Source organism: Cyprinodon variegatus, unplaced genomic scaffold (genome assembly GCF_000732505.1).
Source record: "Cyprinodon variegatus isolate N-32 unplaced genomic scaffold, C_variegatus-1.0 Scaffold798, whole genome shotgun sequence".
Classification (NCBI taxonomy): domain Eukaryota; kingdom Metazoa; phylum Chordata; class Actinopteri; order Cyprinodontiformes; family Cyprinodontidae; genus Cyprinodon; species Cyprinodon variegatus.
The window spans coordinates 291,935-303,827 of NW_015151251.1; the positions used below are offsets into that span (position 1 = coordinate 291,935).

The 11,893-nt window shown below is 39.0% G+C and overlaps 1 protein-coding gene across 6 annotated transcripts in view; it reads left to right on the forward strand.

Annotated features, from left to right (window-relative positions):
* The window catches only part of fkbp15 (FK506 binding protein 15), a 27,100-nt gene that overhangs the window by 4,462 nt on the left and 10,745 nt on the right, over positions 1-11,893 (forward strand). Inside the window, exons 7-21 of one of the 6 annotated variants that reach the window (XM_015396448.1) lie at positions 119-268; positions 357-425; positions 3,297-3,440; positions 3,580-3,719; positions 3,808-3,856; positions 3,931-4,050; positions 5,787-5,871; positions 5,957-6,057; positions 6,152-6,221; positions 7,750-7,859; positions 7,953-8,051; positions 8,157-8,251; positions 9,493-9,595; positions 10,340-10,363; positions 11,530-11,701. In XM_015396448.1, the coding sequence (XP_015251934.1) occupies positions 119-268; positions 357-425; positions 3,297-3,440; positions 3,580-3,719; positions 3,808-3,856; positions 3,931-4,050; positions 5,787-5,871; positions 5,957-6,057; positions 6,152-6,221; positions 7,750-7,859; positions 7,953-8,051; positions 8,157-8,251; positions 9,493-9,595; positions 10,340-10,363; positions 11,530-11,701 (1,531 nt within the window). The remainder of the gene's footprint in view (positions 1-118; positions 269-356; positions 426-3,296; positions 3,441-3,579; positions 3,720-3,807; positions 3,857-3,930; positions 4,051-5,786; positions 5,872-5,956; positions 6,058-6,151; positions 6,222-7,749; positions 7,860-7,952; positions 8,052-8,156; positions 8,252-9,492; positions 9,596-10,339; positions 10,364-11,529; positions 11,702-11,893) is intronic. The other 5 variants (XM_015396449.1, XM_015396450.1, XM_015396451.1 and 2 more) reach the window with 5 other exon arrangements.

Genomic DNA, 11,893 nt, shown 5'->3' on the forward strand with positions numbered 1-11,893 from the left:
ACAGTTCATGCTCCAGAACTTTGTGGAGCATGAACTGTGGGTGAAATACCACGGTTCTGTAAATAACTCTTTAAGATCTTTCTATAAAATGTTTTTTCTGTTTGTTTCTGGTTAATAGGTGTGTTTGGCCAAGGCAAATTGTTCCTCCTCTTTAGAAACTGTGGTGACTCAGGATCTGAGTCTTGGTGAGGGCCAAGCTGTGGAGAACGGAGACTCTGTAGAGGTGGAATACACTGGCTGGCTCTTCCAGAACCACTCCATCGGACAGGTCACACCTTCGTTTAAACCTCCTCAGTTGGCCTGATTGTTTTGACTTTAAAGCACAGCTAAATACCATTTATTTTTATTTTTTTCAGATGTTTGATTCGAACATCAACAAAGATAAGCTTCTACGACTTAAAATCGGAGCAGGGAAAGTAATCAAGGTGAGTCAAATGAAACTGAAGTAGAATAAAAGTAGTTAATAGTTATAAACATGTAATACAAAATCTTTTTACAGGGTTTCAGCGGGTCATTAAAAATCATTAAAAGCCATTAAATTATTGTTTAAATTAAGGCCTTAATTGGCATTAAAATTCATTAAATGTATTTATTGTGGCATTTAAAATGCTTTAATAAAAAATTATTTATAAAAACTATTTCGTCAGACATATTATATCACGATATATTTGCGTGGAACTTCTTCCGGTTGATTGCAAAGCTGTATGTTCAGAAAAGAAGCTTGAGTCGGAGAAAAAGCTAGAGAATGGGGGGAAAAAAGCAAATTTCAACAAAAGTGTTTGGAAAACGAGGAATTTTGGATGTTGGTGGCATTAAAATTATTTCTAAGAGCATTAAAAGCATTAAATTTGAGTCATTCATACCTGTATAAACCCTGTTTTACTGTAATGTAATATAATACAGAAGCAAACATCTTTCAACAGTATAATGGCGGTGCTATTGTTTTTTTTCTTTCCCCTTTTTTTCTTTGTCTTTTCTTTCTGTTTTTCTTAAAGTTTAATGAACACAGTAATTGTTTAAATAAAGTAAAACATAATGATGCCTTGAGCAAATTTAAAAGTTAAATATTAATTAATAAATGTAACTTTATTGATCTCACATTGGAGAAATTTACCTCTGTATTTATCCCATCCCCTTGGGGAGCAGTGGGCTGCCACTGTTGGAGCAGTGTGAGGTTAATGGTCTTTCTCATAGAAGCTGAGTGGCAGTCTGTGGAGTGGGGCATGAACTCAGAACCTCAGGATCCCAGTTATTTGTTTTCTTTGCCATATATGTCTTGATTGAATAGAATTACTTTATTGTCATTTCATTGTCATTGCCAGTACAGAGCAACTAAATTCACTCTCTGCATTCAACCCATCCCCTTGGGGAGCAGTGGGCTGCTATTGTGTGGCGCCCGGGGAGCAGTGTGGAGGTTAAGGGTCTTTCTCAGAGAACCAGAGTGGTAGTGTGTGGGAAAGGGGCTTGAACTCAGAACCACTGGGATCCAAGTGCAATGCCACTAGGCCGCTAATCCAATAGTAGAGGAGCTGAGCAGCTCTTTAAGTTAAAGAATTCTACACCCTGTTTGTAAAAAGGAGAGCTACCATAGATGAGATGCTGCAACCAGGCTCTATAATGCGACACTACAATGGCAATAACTTGTGCAATGTATAATGTGCAATTTACCGTTTGATACCCAAGTGCAATAACTATATAAATAAATGCAAATATTCATCCATATAAATACCAGCATAAACACCCTTTGCAATAACCCGGTTTAATGATCCTACTATAAAAGAAAAAGCTGTCATAGGTGGACGCACTGTTTATACTGTATATGTCATGCACCTTTTTCTTCCTTTGGTATATTCTTCTTCTTTGACTATTTGAGCTGATGCAAAGAATAAAATTCTCCACTGTGAGATCAGTAAAGTCAATCAATCAATAATTTCCTAAGATGTAAATTTCCTCTATTTCCCACAGTTTCCTATATAGGAGCAATCGGCCAGTTAATGAGAAAGCTGTTCGGGTCCAATTCTCTGGTTGTGCTCATGGGTCTGAGGCACTGTTCACTCCCATTCATCCCATTACTTTGAGTCTCCACTGCCATTGACGCGTTAGGAGGAGAACATGGCTGACTGTTTATTATGATAGATTACAAAAGATCACCAGCTGGTGAACCTCAAGCTCAATCACAGGAATGCACTCAAGAGTAAGAGAATAAATCTAGTGTAGTATGATGAAAAAAGTCAAATAAGAGCCTGATCAGTTATGGAATTGAATAAAATTAAACACTGGGGGGCGCCCAAATAAAAAAAGCAGATCAGATCTGCTCTAAGAATAAAAATGGAACCTCAGTTGACCCTCTTTTGCAAAAAAAAGTTGATGCTTGTTTATACCTTGAAACAAATGACCCATGCAGTCGCAGAGACAGCTTTCCAATGGTGTCATTACAACTTATCACCACAGGGGGGCAAAGTCTGTTAAAGCTCTGAAATTCCACAATGCTCCTTTAACAGAAATTAATTTAGCAGGTTTGGAAGTTTCTTTCGGAAAGCGTTTTATTTTCCCCAGTACTTTTCCATGTTCTTTTCCAGCCGAAAGAATCTGGAAGGTCGAATTTACTGGAAAGTTTTGTTTCCTCTGTTAAATATTTTGCTTTAAGCAGGCCCAAATCCAGTAATAACCATAAGGTGGGGTTCAGTATCTATAAACCAGGGTGGTGTGGGGGCATGAATAACAGAAGAAATTGAAGAAAAACAAAGCCAGCTGGTGGAATCTGAATATAACAGAAAGTGTTTTTACACTATTTAAACGCCATTAGTATGTTATCACTTCTGTATTAAATCTGAAATTCCCCAATGGGTTTTCCCTGGTGGATAAAGTGAGTTGACTTTTCAATAGAACTATCACAGTTCTCTAAAATATGATCTATTACCAATATTGTTATTTATTTTCTCCGTTATTTAAAATGGAAATGGAAAAAAAAAAAACTTTCTTCCAGTTTCCTGTCCAGTAGAAACAGTTTTGTTCCAGAAGAAACTGAACCCTGGAATTTACCTTGTCAAATGATCTGAAACATTTTAATCCATTTTATTTTGGAGGACCTTAGTTCCTTATTGAGCACCATTGAATGACTTGAATACAAGTCTCATATAGAACCTTTTCTCCATCTGTATCGTTTAAGAAATTGCAAAAAATTCTAACATTAAATCTTCCTCACTCAGGTAAAAAAAAAGTCTGACCTGCCGGTTGCAATGTAGAGAAATGAAGCTAAACTGATGTTGGTCATGTTTTTAAACCTGTGTGTACAGGGATGGGAAGAAGGTATGCTGGGGATGAAGAAAGCTGGCCGCCGTCTCGTTATCATCCCACCCAGTCTAGCTTATGGATCCAAGGGATTTCCGAATCGAGTCCCACCTAACAGCACCCTGATCTTTGAAGTGGAGCTGCGACGGGTATTATTCCCTACATCGCTCTGTACCAGCACTGATTCTATACTGGATTATTTCCTTTTAGTGATTGATTTGGTAGCTCTGCTGCCTATTTTTTCCTGTTGCTTTTAAACTGTCTAATCTTACCCAGCTTGTCCTCTAGGTAAAGTTTTCCAAAGAAAGTGGATCGGATCAAACAAGCGCCAGCTCCAGAGAGTCTGCTGCTCCCTCCCCAGTACCATCTCCAGCCCCCAGTGTAGAAAGTCTGTCCTCAGAGCCTTCGTCAGCATCGGGCAAACCAGGGTGAGGTTTAACCAGAGATATTTAAGATCCATCAAGTTTTACATCAGTTTGGTTGAACCAGTTTTTTATTTGAGTTCTTTCTTCCAAGGGAGCCACCACTCCGAGCCAAATCAAACTCTTTGGGTGAACAGCTGGGGGTAAAAACTCATTCAGATTAGCCACCTTATTTTTCTTTGGAACTATTTTTGATAAAAATGAATCTTTTTTTTAGCAGCAGAATCCAGATGCCACAAAAGCAAAGCTGATTTCTCGCATGGCAAAGATGGGGCAGCCCATGCCCTTTCTGACCGGAGCCGCCAGCCAACCTGAATCTAGCGACTCGGAACTAGAGGTCGGTTACATCAGAAATTGAACTGGTTTACACTCACTGGAAGAAATGATCATTTAGCACCTTGAAAGGTCTATTTGATATGGTCAGATAAAATGGCTAACAAAGCCAGCATGTGTGTCAGAACAGGCAGTAATGTGTGGGTAGGTGCTAGCCTGGGTTCGATCAGGTCTCACTATCTGTATTTTACACAAAAGCCTCTGAATGATGAGATTTAAATGATTTTAGGGTATTTCTCTTTCTTAAATTGCTGAACTGTATCCTAATGGTACATGGGTACCAAATAGGTTTTATGATCATAAAATGTAAAGTTTGGACTATATGTTAATAATTTGGGCAGACATAAATCTGATAAGACACAACTAAAGTGATCCCAACTGCAAGATCAGTCTGCCTACTTGGAAATGCAAGTTGGTGTAAGCAAAGCTTAGTGAAGCCCAGTGTTACCGGAGGCATTAAATGAGGCATTTTCTCATTTAACTTTAAGGCAAAGACAACTTTCAGCATTTAATTTCTACATAAAGGAAAAAAAGGTGGAAGAGAGAATTGGGACATAAATGGGAGGGTAAAAAAACTTGAAGCATTTTTTTATTTGCTGTATGATCAGGCTGGTTATAATTTGTAGCCTATGCCAGTACATTGCCTTCGATGCAGTTTATCTCCAAAAATAATATCAGTAAGTAATGTAATTAATTACGGTAAGTTTTTTCCAAACTAAGCACAAGCAAGCAAAAAGAAAGATTTGTTGCCTTTTATAAAAATGAACCACTGGTTGATCCAGTTTAATCACTGTTGTGTGTAGCCGGCAACAAAATGCCTAAAAAACATTTTTAAGACTCCTTTTTCAATTTTGGGAATTTAATTAACTGATCCAGCCCCTAAATAGTTCAGGTAATCCCTGCCTTCCTAATGCAAAATCCTGGTGAAGTTGAAGGAGAGAGATGGAGCCTTTGGCACAAACCACGATTACCGATTGGTCAGTTGATTGACAAATCAAAACAGGAAGCCAAGTCCCGAACTGATCATACCCCATGGCATATTTAAGCTTAAATAATTTTTTTTTTTTTTTGCTACCGCAATGTCCTTTTTTGATTGGAAGTAGCTGCCCAGCCAGAGTCCTGATTGAAATCTGCTGGAGGAAGCTAAATATTCAAGATACCCAGGTACAAACCCAGCAGAAGCAGGAAAAAGTCAGAAATTATTTCTTTTATGTAATGAAAGTTTATTGCTCTCCTGTGACTACTTATAAACTTCTAGATTCTGATTTGGAAACCGAATTGATTATAAAAACGGTGATCCAGATATCACAGAACACATGGACAACAGTTTTCATTTTATTTTGGCCATATTGCATAATCTCACACACTTCTGTTCCACCACTCGCACTGAAAGCACATAAAGCTATGATCTCCCTGTATCATCCTGTAGGATGAGTATCGTTCATTATTACACTTTGATCTGAAAAAGATTGAGCAAAGAATGTTTGTCAGTAAAAATATTTAACAAGTTAACGGTTTCACCATTATTCTTACGCAGCCACCATTTCATTTGCTATTGGAGCACATGTAGAAAGCTTCTGTATCCAGAAAATTAATTTAGCAAAATCAATTTTTCCAAGTGTATCCGTGAAACCATCATAAGGTAAAATTTCCTTGGGCTGAAATCATTTCACCAAATATATGATAACTGTTTTGAAACATGTGGTGTTTTAGCTTTATCTTCCTTGTCCTCATTTCCAGGACACCAGCATCAACAGAGTGAAGGGTTACACTGCAGCTCCATCTTCACTGCCGATCACAGCTCCAACTCCTGCTTCCACAATGGGTGAGCTGATCCATCCCGATGTCCGAACTCCTCTGCAGAATTTCCAATCAGAATCCTCTGTTTAACATTAATCTTTCCACTGCAGTCTATCCTCATCCTCACACTGCTCCGTCATCTGCCTTACTTCCTGTCATTCCCTCTGTCGGCCCTTATTCTGGTCTTCAAGGAGGCAGCCATGCTTTTCAGGTGATGCTTGTTAACATTTATCAAAAAATATTGGAAGCAGGTCATTTCCCCTAATTGATTTATGTTTTGTTTTTTTTAAACCTCCTACACACAGACCTCTACAGCGCCGTCTCAGATGCAGGCCGTTGGCCAGGTTTACCCTCCTCAGGCCGTCCCATATGTAGGTAAGGAAGTTTGCCTTGTTTAGATGGAGAAATGAATATGCCGTTCATTGTTTTCAGGGTATCCTGTTACAAAGATGAGATCTAGATAGATCTGGATAGTTCTTCTAATAAAAGGGCTTTTCTGCCTGCTAAGGGCTGTAAGCAGAAGATGGTGGAAATTAGGGCAGGACAATGAATCGCATTTGCAATTAAATCTCAATTTTAACTAAATGCAATTTTCAATCATAGAAGTACTCAAAAACATCAACATACTTGTGGTTCATTTAAAAATAAAAGTCAAAGAATAATTTGCGATCAAACTATTGATTTGAAAAGATAAATATCTAATCTAAAGCCCCTGTCACACATGACGATTTAGACCAGCGTATGTCTGACGTACGAATGATCTGGCTACGTTGGGTAAGGTATGGATACGTTTTAAGTTATGAGCACGCTGAAAAACACTAGCACACGTTGAGAAATTTTGAGTTTGCTCAAAATCTCCCAACGTGTGCCAGCATATGCCATACGTCGGGCATAAGTTACAGGTACATTATCTGATCGTTGACATACCTTAAGTTAATCATAAGTCCAAAACCTATGAGTAACTTGTGCATAACTTATGCTCTACTCATCAAGAACCTATCTCCAACGTATATTGACGTATTTGACATGTTCTAGATGACCTCTGAATGTGTTGCTAAGTTATAGCGTTTAATGGGGTATTGACAGGGTTTTGGTTTGCAAGGGGGTTCAGAGGAGGAAACTGTCAGTTCTCCTTCAGACTGCATCCCCATCATAGTGTGAGCAAGAAGATGAGTGTGATGGATCCTCCCTGCGTTCACCCCTACGGCCACGGACAACAAACTTCCTTGCAGACATGACGCTGAATCTGCGGCAACTGCAAACCTCATTTCTTTCTTTTTATTTATTCTTTTTTTGGGCAGGAGTTAAACAGCTTTCAGGTTAAAACAGCAATCAAAGACATGTTTTTATGCAGACCGGGCACCTGAGGGGAGCAGCTTTAACTGATGTAATGCGCTGCATTACACTGCCTTGTGTTTTATGCTTAAGTTGCGCTGTTGGACGCAAGTTCTGGACTCGTTATGGATACGCTATGTTTACGCCCACAATTGAAAAAATGCATAGAAAGTTCAGCGTATGCCAGCATTCGAGGAGATTCTTGAACGTCGGGAATACGCTGTCTAAACTGGCAAGGTGTGACAGGGCCCTTCGATTTTTGCGAAATCGTCTTGCTTTGGTGGAGATGGCCTATGACAGTTAAATGTTAATGATCCTTTCTGTCTGCCAGAATTATAATTGACTCCAGCTCTGTTCAAGCTATTCTTCTCACCAGTCTGCCCAGTGTTAAGTTAGTCAACAGACAGTGTACCTGTATCATTTTTAGCCTGGTCCAACATGTTTATACCTAAAGGTCTGCAGCTGTAGAATAGTTTAACATGAAGGCAAAGGAGATTGCAGTAGTTTAACTGATAAAAATAAACAGTAAACTTTAAATACACGTTGAGATGACTGGTTTGATTTTCAGGTTCTGGGGATTTGACCTCCTTCTTGATGACAGAGGCTCGGCAGCACAACACAGAGATCCGATTAGCCATGGGAAAAGTGGCTGATAAGGTGGATCAACTAGCCACCAAAGTAAATATAACATACCTATTGAAACAAGAATATGCAGTTTGACTATAATGTTTTGAAAATCAAATTTGACTCTTAACTTTTTTTCTCTAACAGATTAGTGATCTTGAAAGACAAGGAACTCATTCTTCTGGTGTTTCTGGAATGACGATGGAAACTTCTATGATTGTGCACAACATTAACCGAATTGTTCAGGTATGCAGGGAGTGGAGGGGTTTGGACCTTTTCTTTTTTAGTACCTTGTCCTGATTGCTGATTTTCTTCTTGTTTTTTTTTTTTGTTTTGTTTTTTTCTTTTTAGGAAAATGAAGCTTTAAAAAAGGAATTGTTTGAAAAGAGCTCTCGTATAGAGGAGCAGAACCGTAAGATTGGGGACCTAATCAACCAAAACCAGAAGTGAGTCACAGAGAGTAAAATGGTCTTGGGGTTCGGTTTCTGCAAAAATGACTATTTACTAGTGATGGGTCCAGCAACACTAATGCGCCGGCTCATGTCGCAAGCTCTAACAGCAAAGCGTCGATGCGTGTTTCAGGAAAGTCACATGACCGACACAGGAGCCGTTTCCAACAGATTGATGCACTAAACTGTGTTTACAAGCGGATATCTCAATGCAACATATCTGTCAAAAAAAATGTCAGATCTTTTGCTATTTATCATGAAATTAATAAAAAAATATGGGACAGCCTCAAGGCAAAAGAGGTTTGGAATGGGTGGGAACATTTTGATATCATATTTGTTTTAATTTTCTTTTTGCGTCATCCTGATCATCTCGGTTATCACTCAACTTATCTGAGTTCAAATAGATTTCAAATTGACTTGATGTTGGTACTGTAGTTATTATTTAAATAAACTAAATCCTAGTCCATATTCTTTATTCAGATGTTTGCTGAAACTTTCCCATTGCATGTTTACATTTGTGGATTGCATCTAAAAATATTAAACATTTCAATATTAATGATGCATATGAAATAATACATTATAGCAAACAATGGCTTAAATCATATGACAGGTCAGCAAATCAGTCAGTTTAGCCGGTCAAAGAGGCTGCCTGTAATGACTCTTAGTGTCCAGTAGATGTCAGTATTCAGCGACACAGTATAACTACAGTTTGCAAATGTCTCCAAACACTTCCTGAAACATCATTAACCCATCACCATTATTTCCTAAAGGCTCTTCACAGATAATCTCACATACAAATTCTCAGAAAACACACTGTTGGTGATTATATTAAAAGCCCAGCCAGAAACCTCTAAAAGAGGAGTAGTAAATAATGAATGAAAAGAAAAGTTTGATGTTCATATCTTCTTTCACACAGTAAGACTTGGATCTGAGCTCAAAAACTGGACTTTGATTACCTTGGTAATGAACCAATAAAGTCTCCTTGTATAAACATGAAGCAGCGAGGGAGATGGTGTCACACCTGTGACTGTTTGATGCACTATGCTGCTGCCTCTAAGTGTTAGGGGATTCAGGAAGTCAAAGCAATAGAAAAATATAAATATTGTTGAGTCGTTGTGATTTAAACTAAAAAACTTAACTATAGAGAGTAATCCTCTTGGTGTGAGAATTTAAAGTGAAGATTTGTCGTTTAGTCTTTGATCAATAAAATTTGGAGCCTGTTTTTTTTTATTTGCCAGATACATGGAGCAGAGTCACCAGATGCTGGAACAGAGGAACGACACCCTCAAGTCCTCCAGTGAACATAGCCAGGCCAGATTACTGCAGGCTGAGCAAGACAAGGTACGTTTTGGATCAGACCTCGTCAGCCCTGATGATCCTGCAGACATAACTCTGGTTGTTGTAGTATGAGTATTGTTGTAGTATGTATGAGTAAAACCACACAAGCAAAAAAAAAAAAAACAGCCTGATTATGGTAGAAGGGAAACCGGCCTGCAGCAGCTGCTGTGGAAGGGGCCATTTCCTGAGTTACTGCAGGAAGTGTGGCTTCTCCTTCCTCACCAACTGGTCCACCATCCCCAGTCAACCCAGTGCTGTATTGTGGAGGGTGGGGGACAGACTTTTGGGGGGTGTTAACCACAGTCTTATGTCCAGGTTGAGCTCCAGGTGAGTTTGACTGCTCCGGTAGACCAGCTCATCCACAGGATGATTTCTACCCATCCAACATCAATCAAAGGCACCCTAGGGGGCCATGTTGGAGCGCCCCTGTCCCCCCCCAATTAGATCACTATATTCATGTGCGAGAATGGCTTGTCTAGTTTCACTCAGCTTATCAATGTTTCAGTGAACTGTGGCTACATTTTCTGCTGTTGGTTCAAAAAAGCTTCCACTTCACAGCTGTGACTGCTTTAGTTTACAGATGTAACCCAAGAAGTATAAGAGTTTTAATATCTACTGCTTTGTGGATGTAATGTGATGGAAAATGTGAGAAGGTTTAAGGGTAGGACTACTTCTGCAAAGCACTGACCTTGCAGCTGATGCTGCTGTGTCTGAGGGGAATTCAGCATTCACTGCTCTCTCTTCCAGCAGCATGCTCGGCCACTGGACCAGGTGAGCCTGATTTCTCAGTGTTCTGCCACCAGACTGGGGTCAACTAGCTTTTGCAAAATAAGCTATGTGATAGTAAAAATACTTGATAGTTTAAATCTGTGAAAATGTGCGTGAACATTGAGTTGCTTCTTAATGGAAATATTCTGGTGAAGATTCCCAGTCATCAAGGTCATAGTCATTCCAAAACAGCTGAAAAACAAACCACTGGACTTCTTTTCCAAGTTTGAAGACATTTCGCTTCCCATCCAGGATACTTTTTCAGAAATAGCGTTGAATTGCTTTATACAGTATCCCAAGAAAGCCTTGTTTTTGCTTAGACAACATGCAAATTGAAACAGACGTTAAGAAGGAAAACCAACCTTAAATAGAAGCTGTGGACTCAAGATTTCAGCTTTCAAATCCTACTATGCAGCAATTGAGTTAATCCCTTTCCATTGTAACCCCAACCCCTTTACAGGGGAACAGAAGACCCTACCTATTCAGCCAGACCAACAATTCCCTTTATAGACTCCCTCTCAGAGACATAGACAGGTATGAGGCATTGCAGGCTATCAACAAAAAAAGCCAAACGACCCCTATTCCAAATCGTTGGAACTGTTCGTCCGTTTGAATTTACATGTTGTCTGAGCAAAAACAAGGCTTTATTTGGCTACTGTATGAAGCAACTTGACTCCATTTCTGACATTTGAAGTGGAAAATTTTTCCTGGATTGGAAGCGAAACGTATTCAAACTTGGAAACAAAGTCCAGTGTTTTTCTTTTTTTTTTTACTTTTTTGGAATAATGAAAATATTCTGTAAGAAAAATCCTTACACAATACTCCTTGCTTTGTATCATTTAAATTTTATCTTTATTAGTTCTGATCCAGCAGAAAGGAGCAATTCAATTTCAGCAGATAAATGACCAAGACAGACTATTTGAACCCAGTCATTTTGCTGCCACTGGATCATCCTCATTGTCTTTTTAACAAGTCTTTCTTTTTCTCTTCTTCTTTCTTTTTCTTTATCAGTTATCATTGATCATTTCCCTCCAGCAGGAATGCGCTGTTTACACCAAGAGTCACTCATCTGATTTTATCACTAAGTTGTTGTGTCCTTCTCATCCTTGCATTAAGATAAATTAAGACAACTTACCTTCCACCATCTCCTCCTTTCTTATCTTAACCAGGTCCGTCTGACAGAGGAGCTGGCTTCGTCCACTGCACGGGTCTCTCAGCTGCAGCTTGAAGCTACAGCTCACCAACAGAAGGCCATAAAGCTTCAGTGTGAGCTCAGCTCAGTGTTGCAGGACAGTGAGAGCCACTGCAAACGCATTGCTGCCCTGGAAGCACAGCTCGAAGGTTTGGAAAATGAGAAAGACAAAATGTCATTAAGCCTAATTTTTCATTTTCATTGCATTGCAAGGACAAAAAATCTATTATAAACAAAATGTAATACTAATGTACTAACTGAATTGAAACAAAAATTTGATTTAAAAAAAAACATGTCCATCCCAAAGGCAATTCAAAGCTAGAGGTTCCAGGTTAATGCTG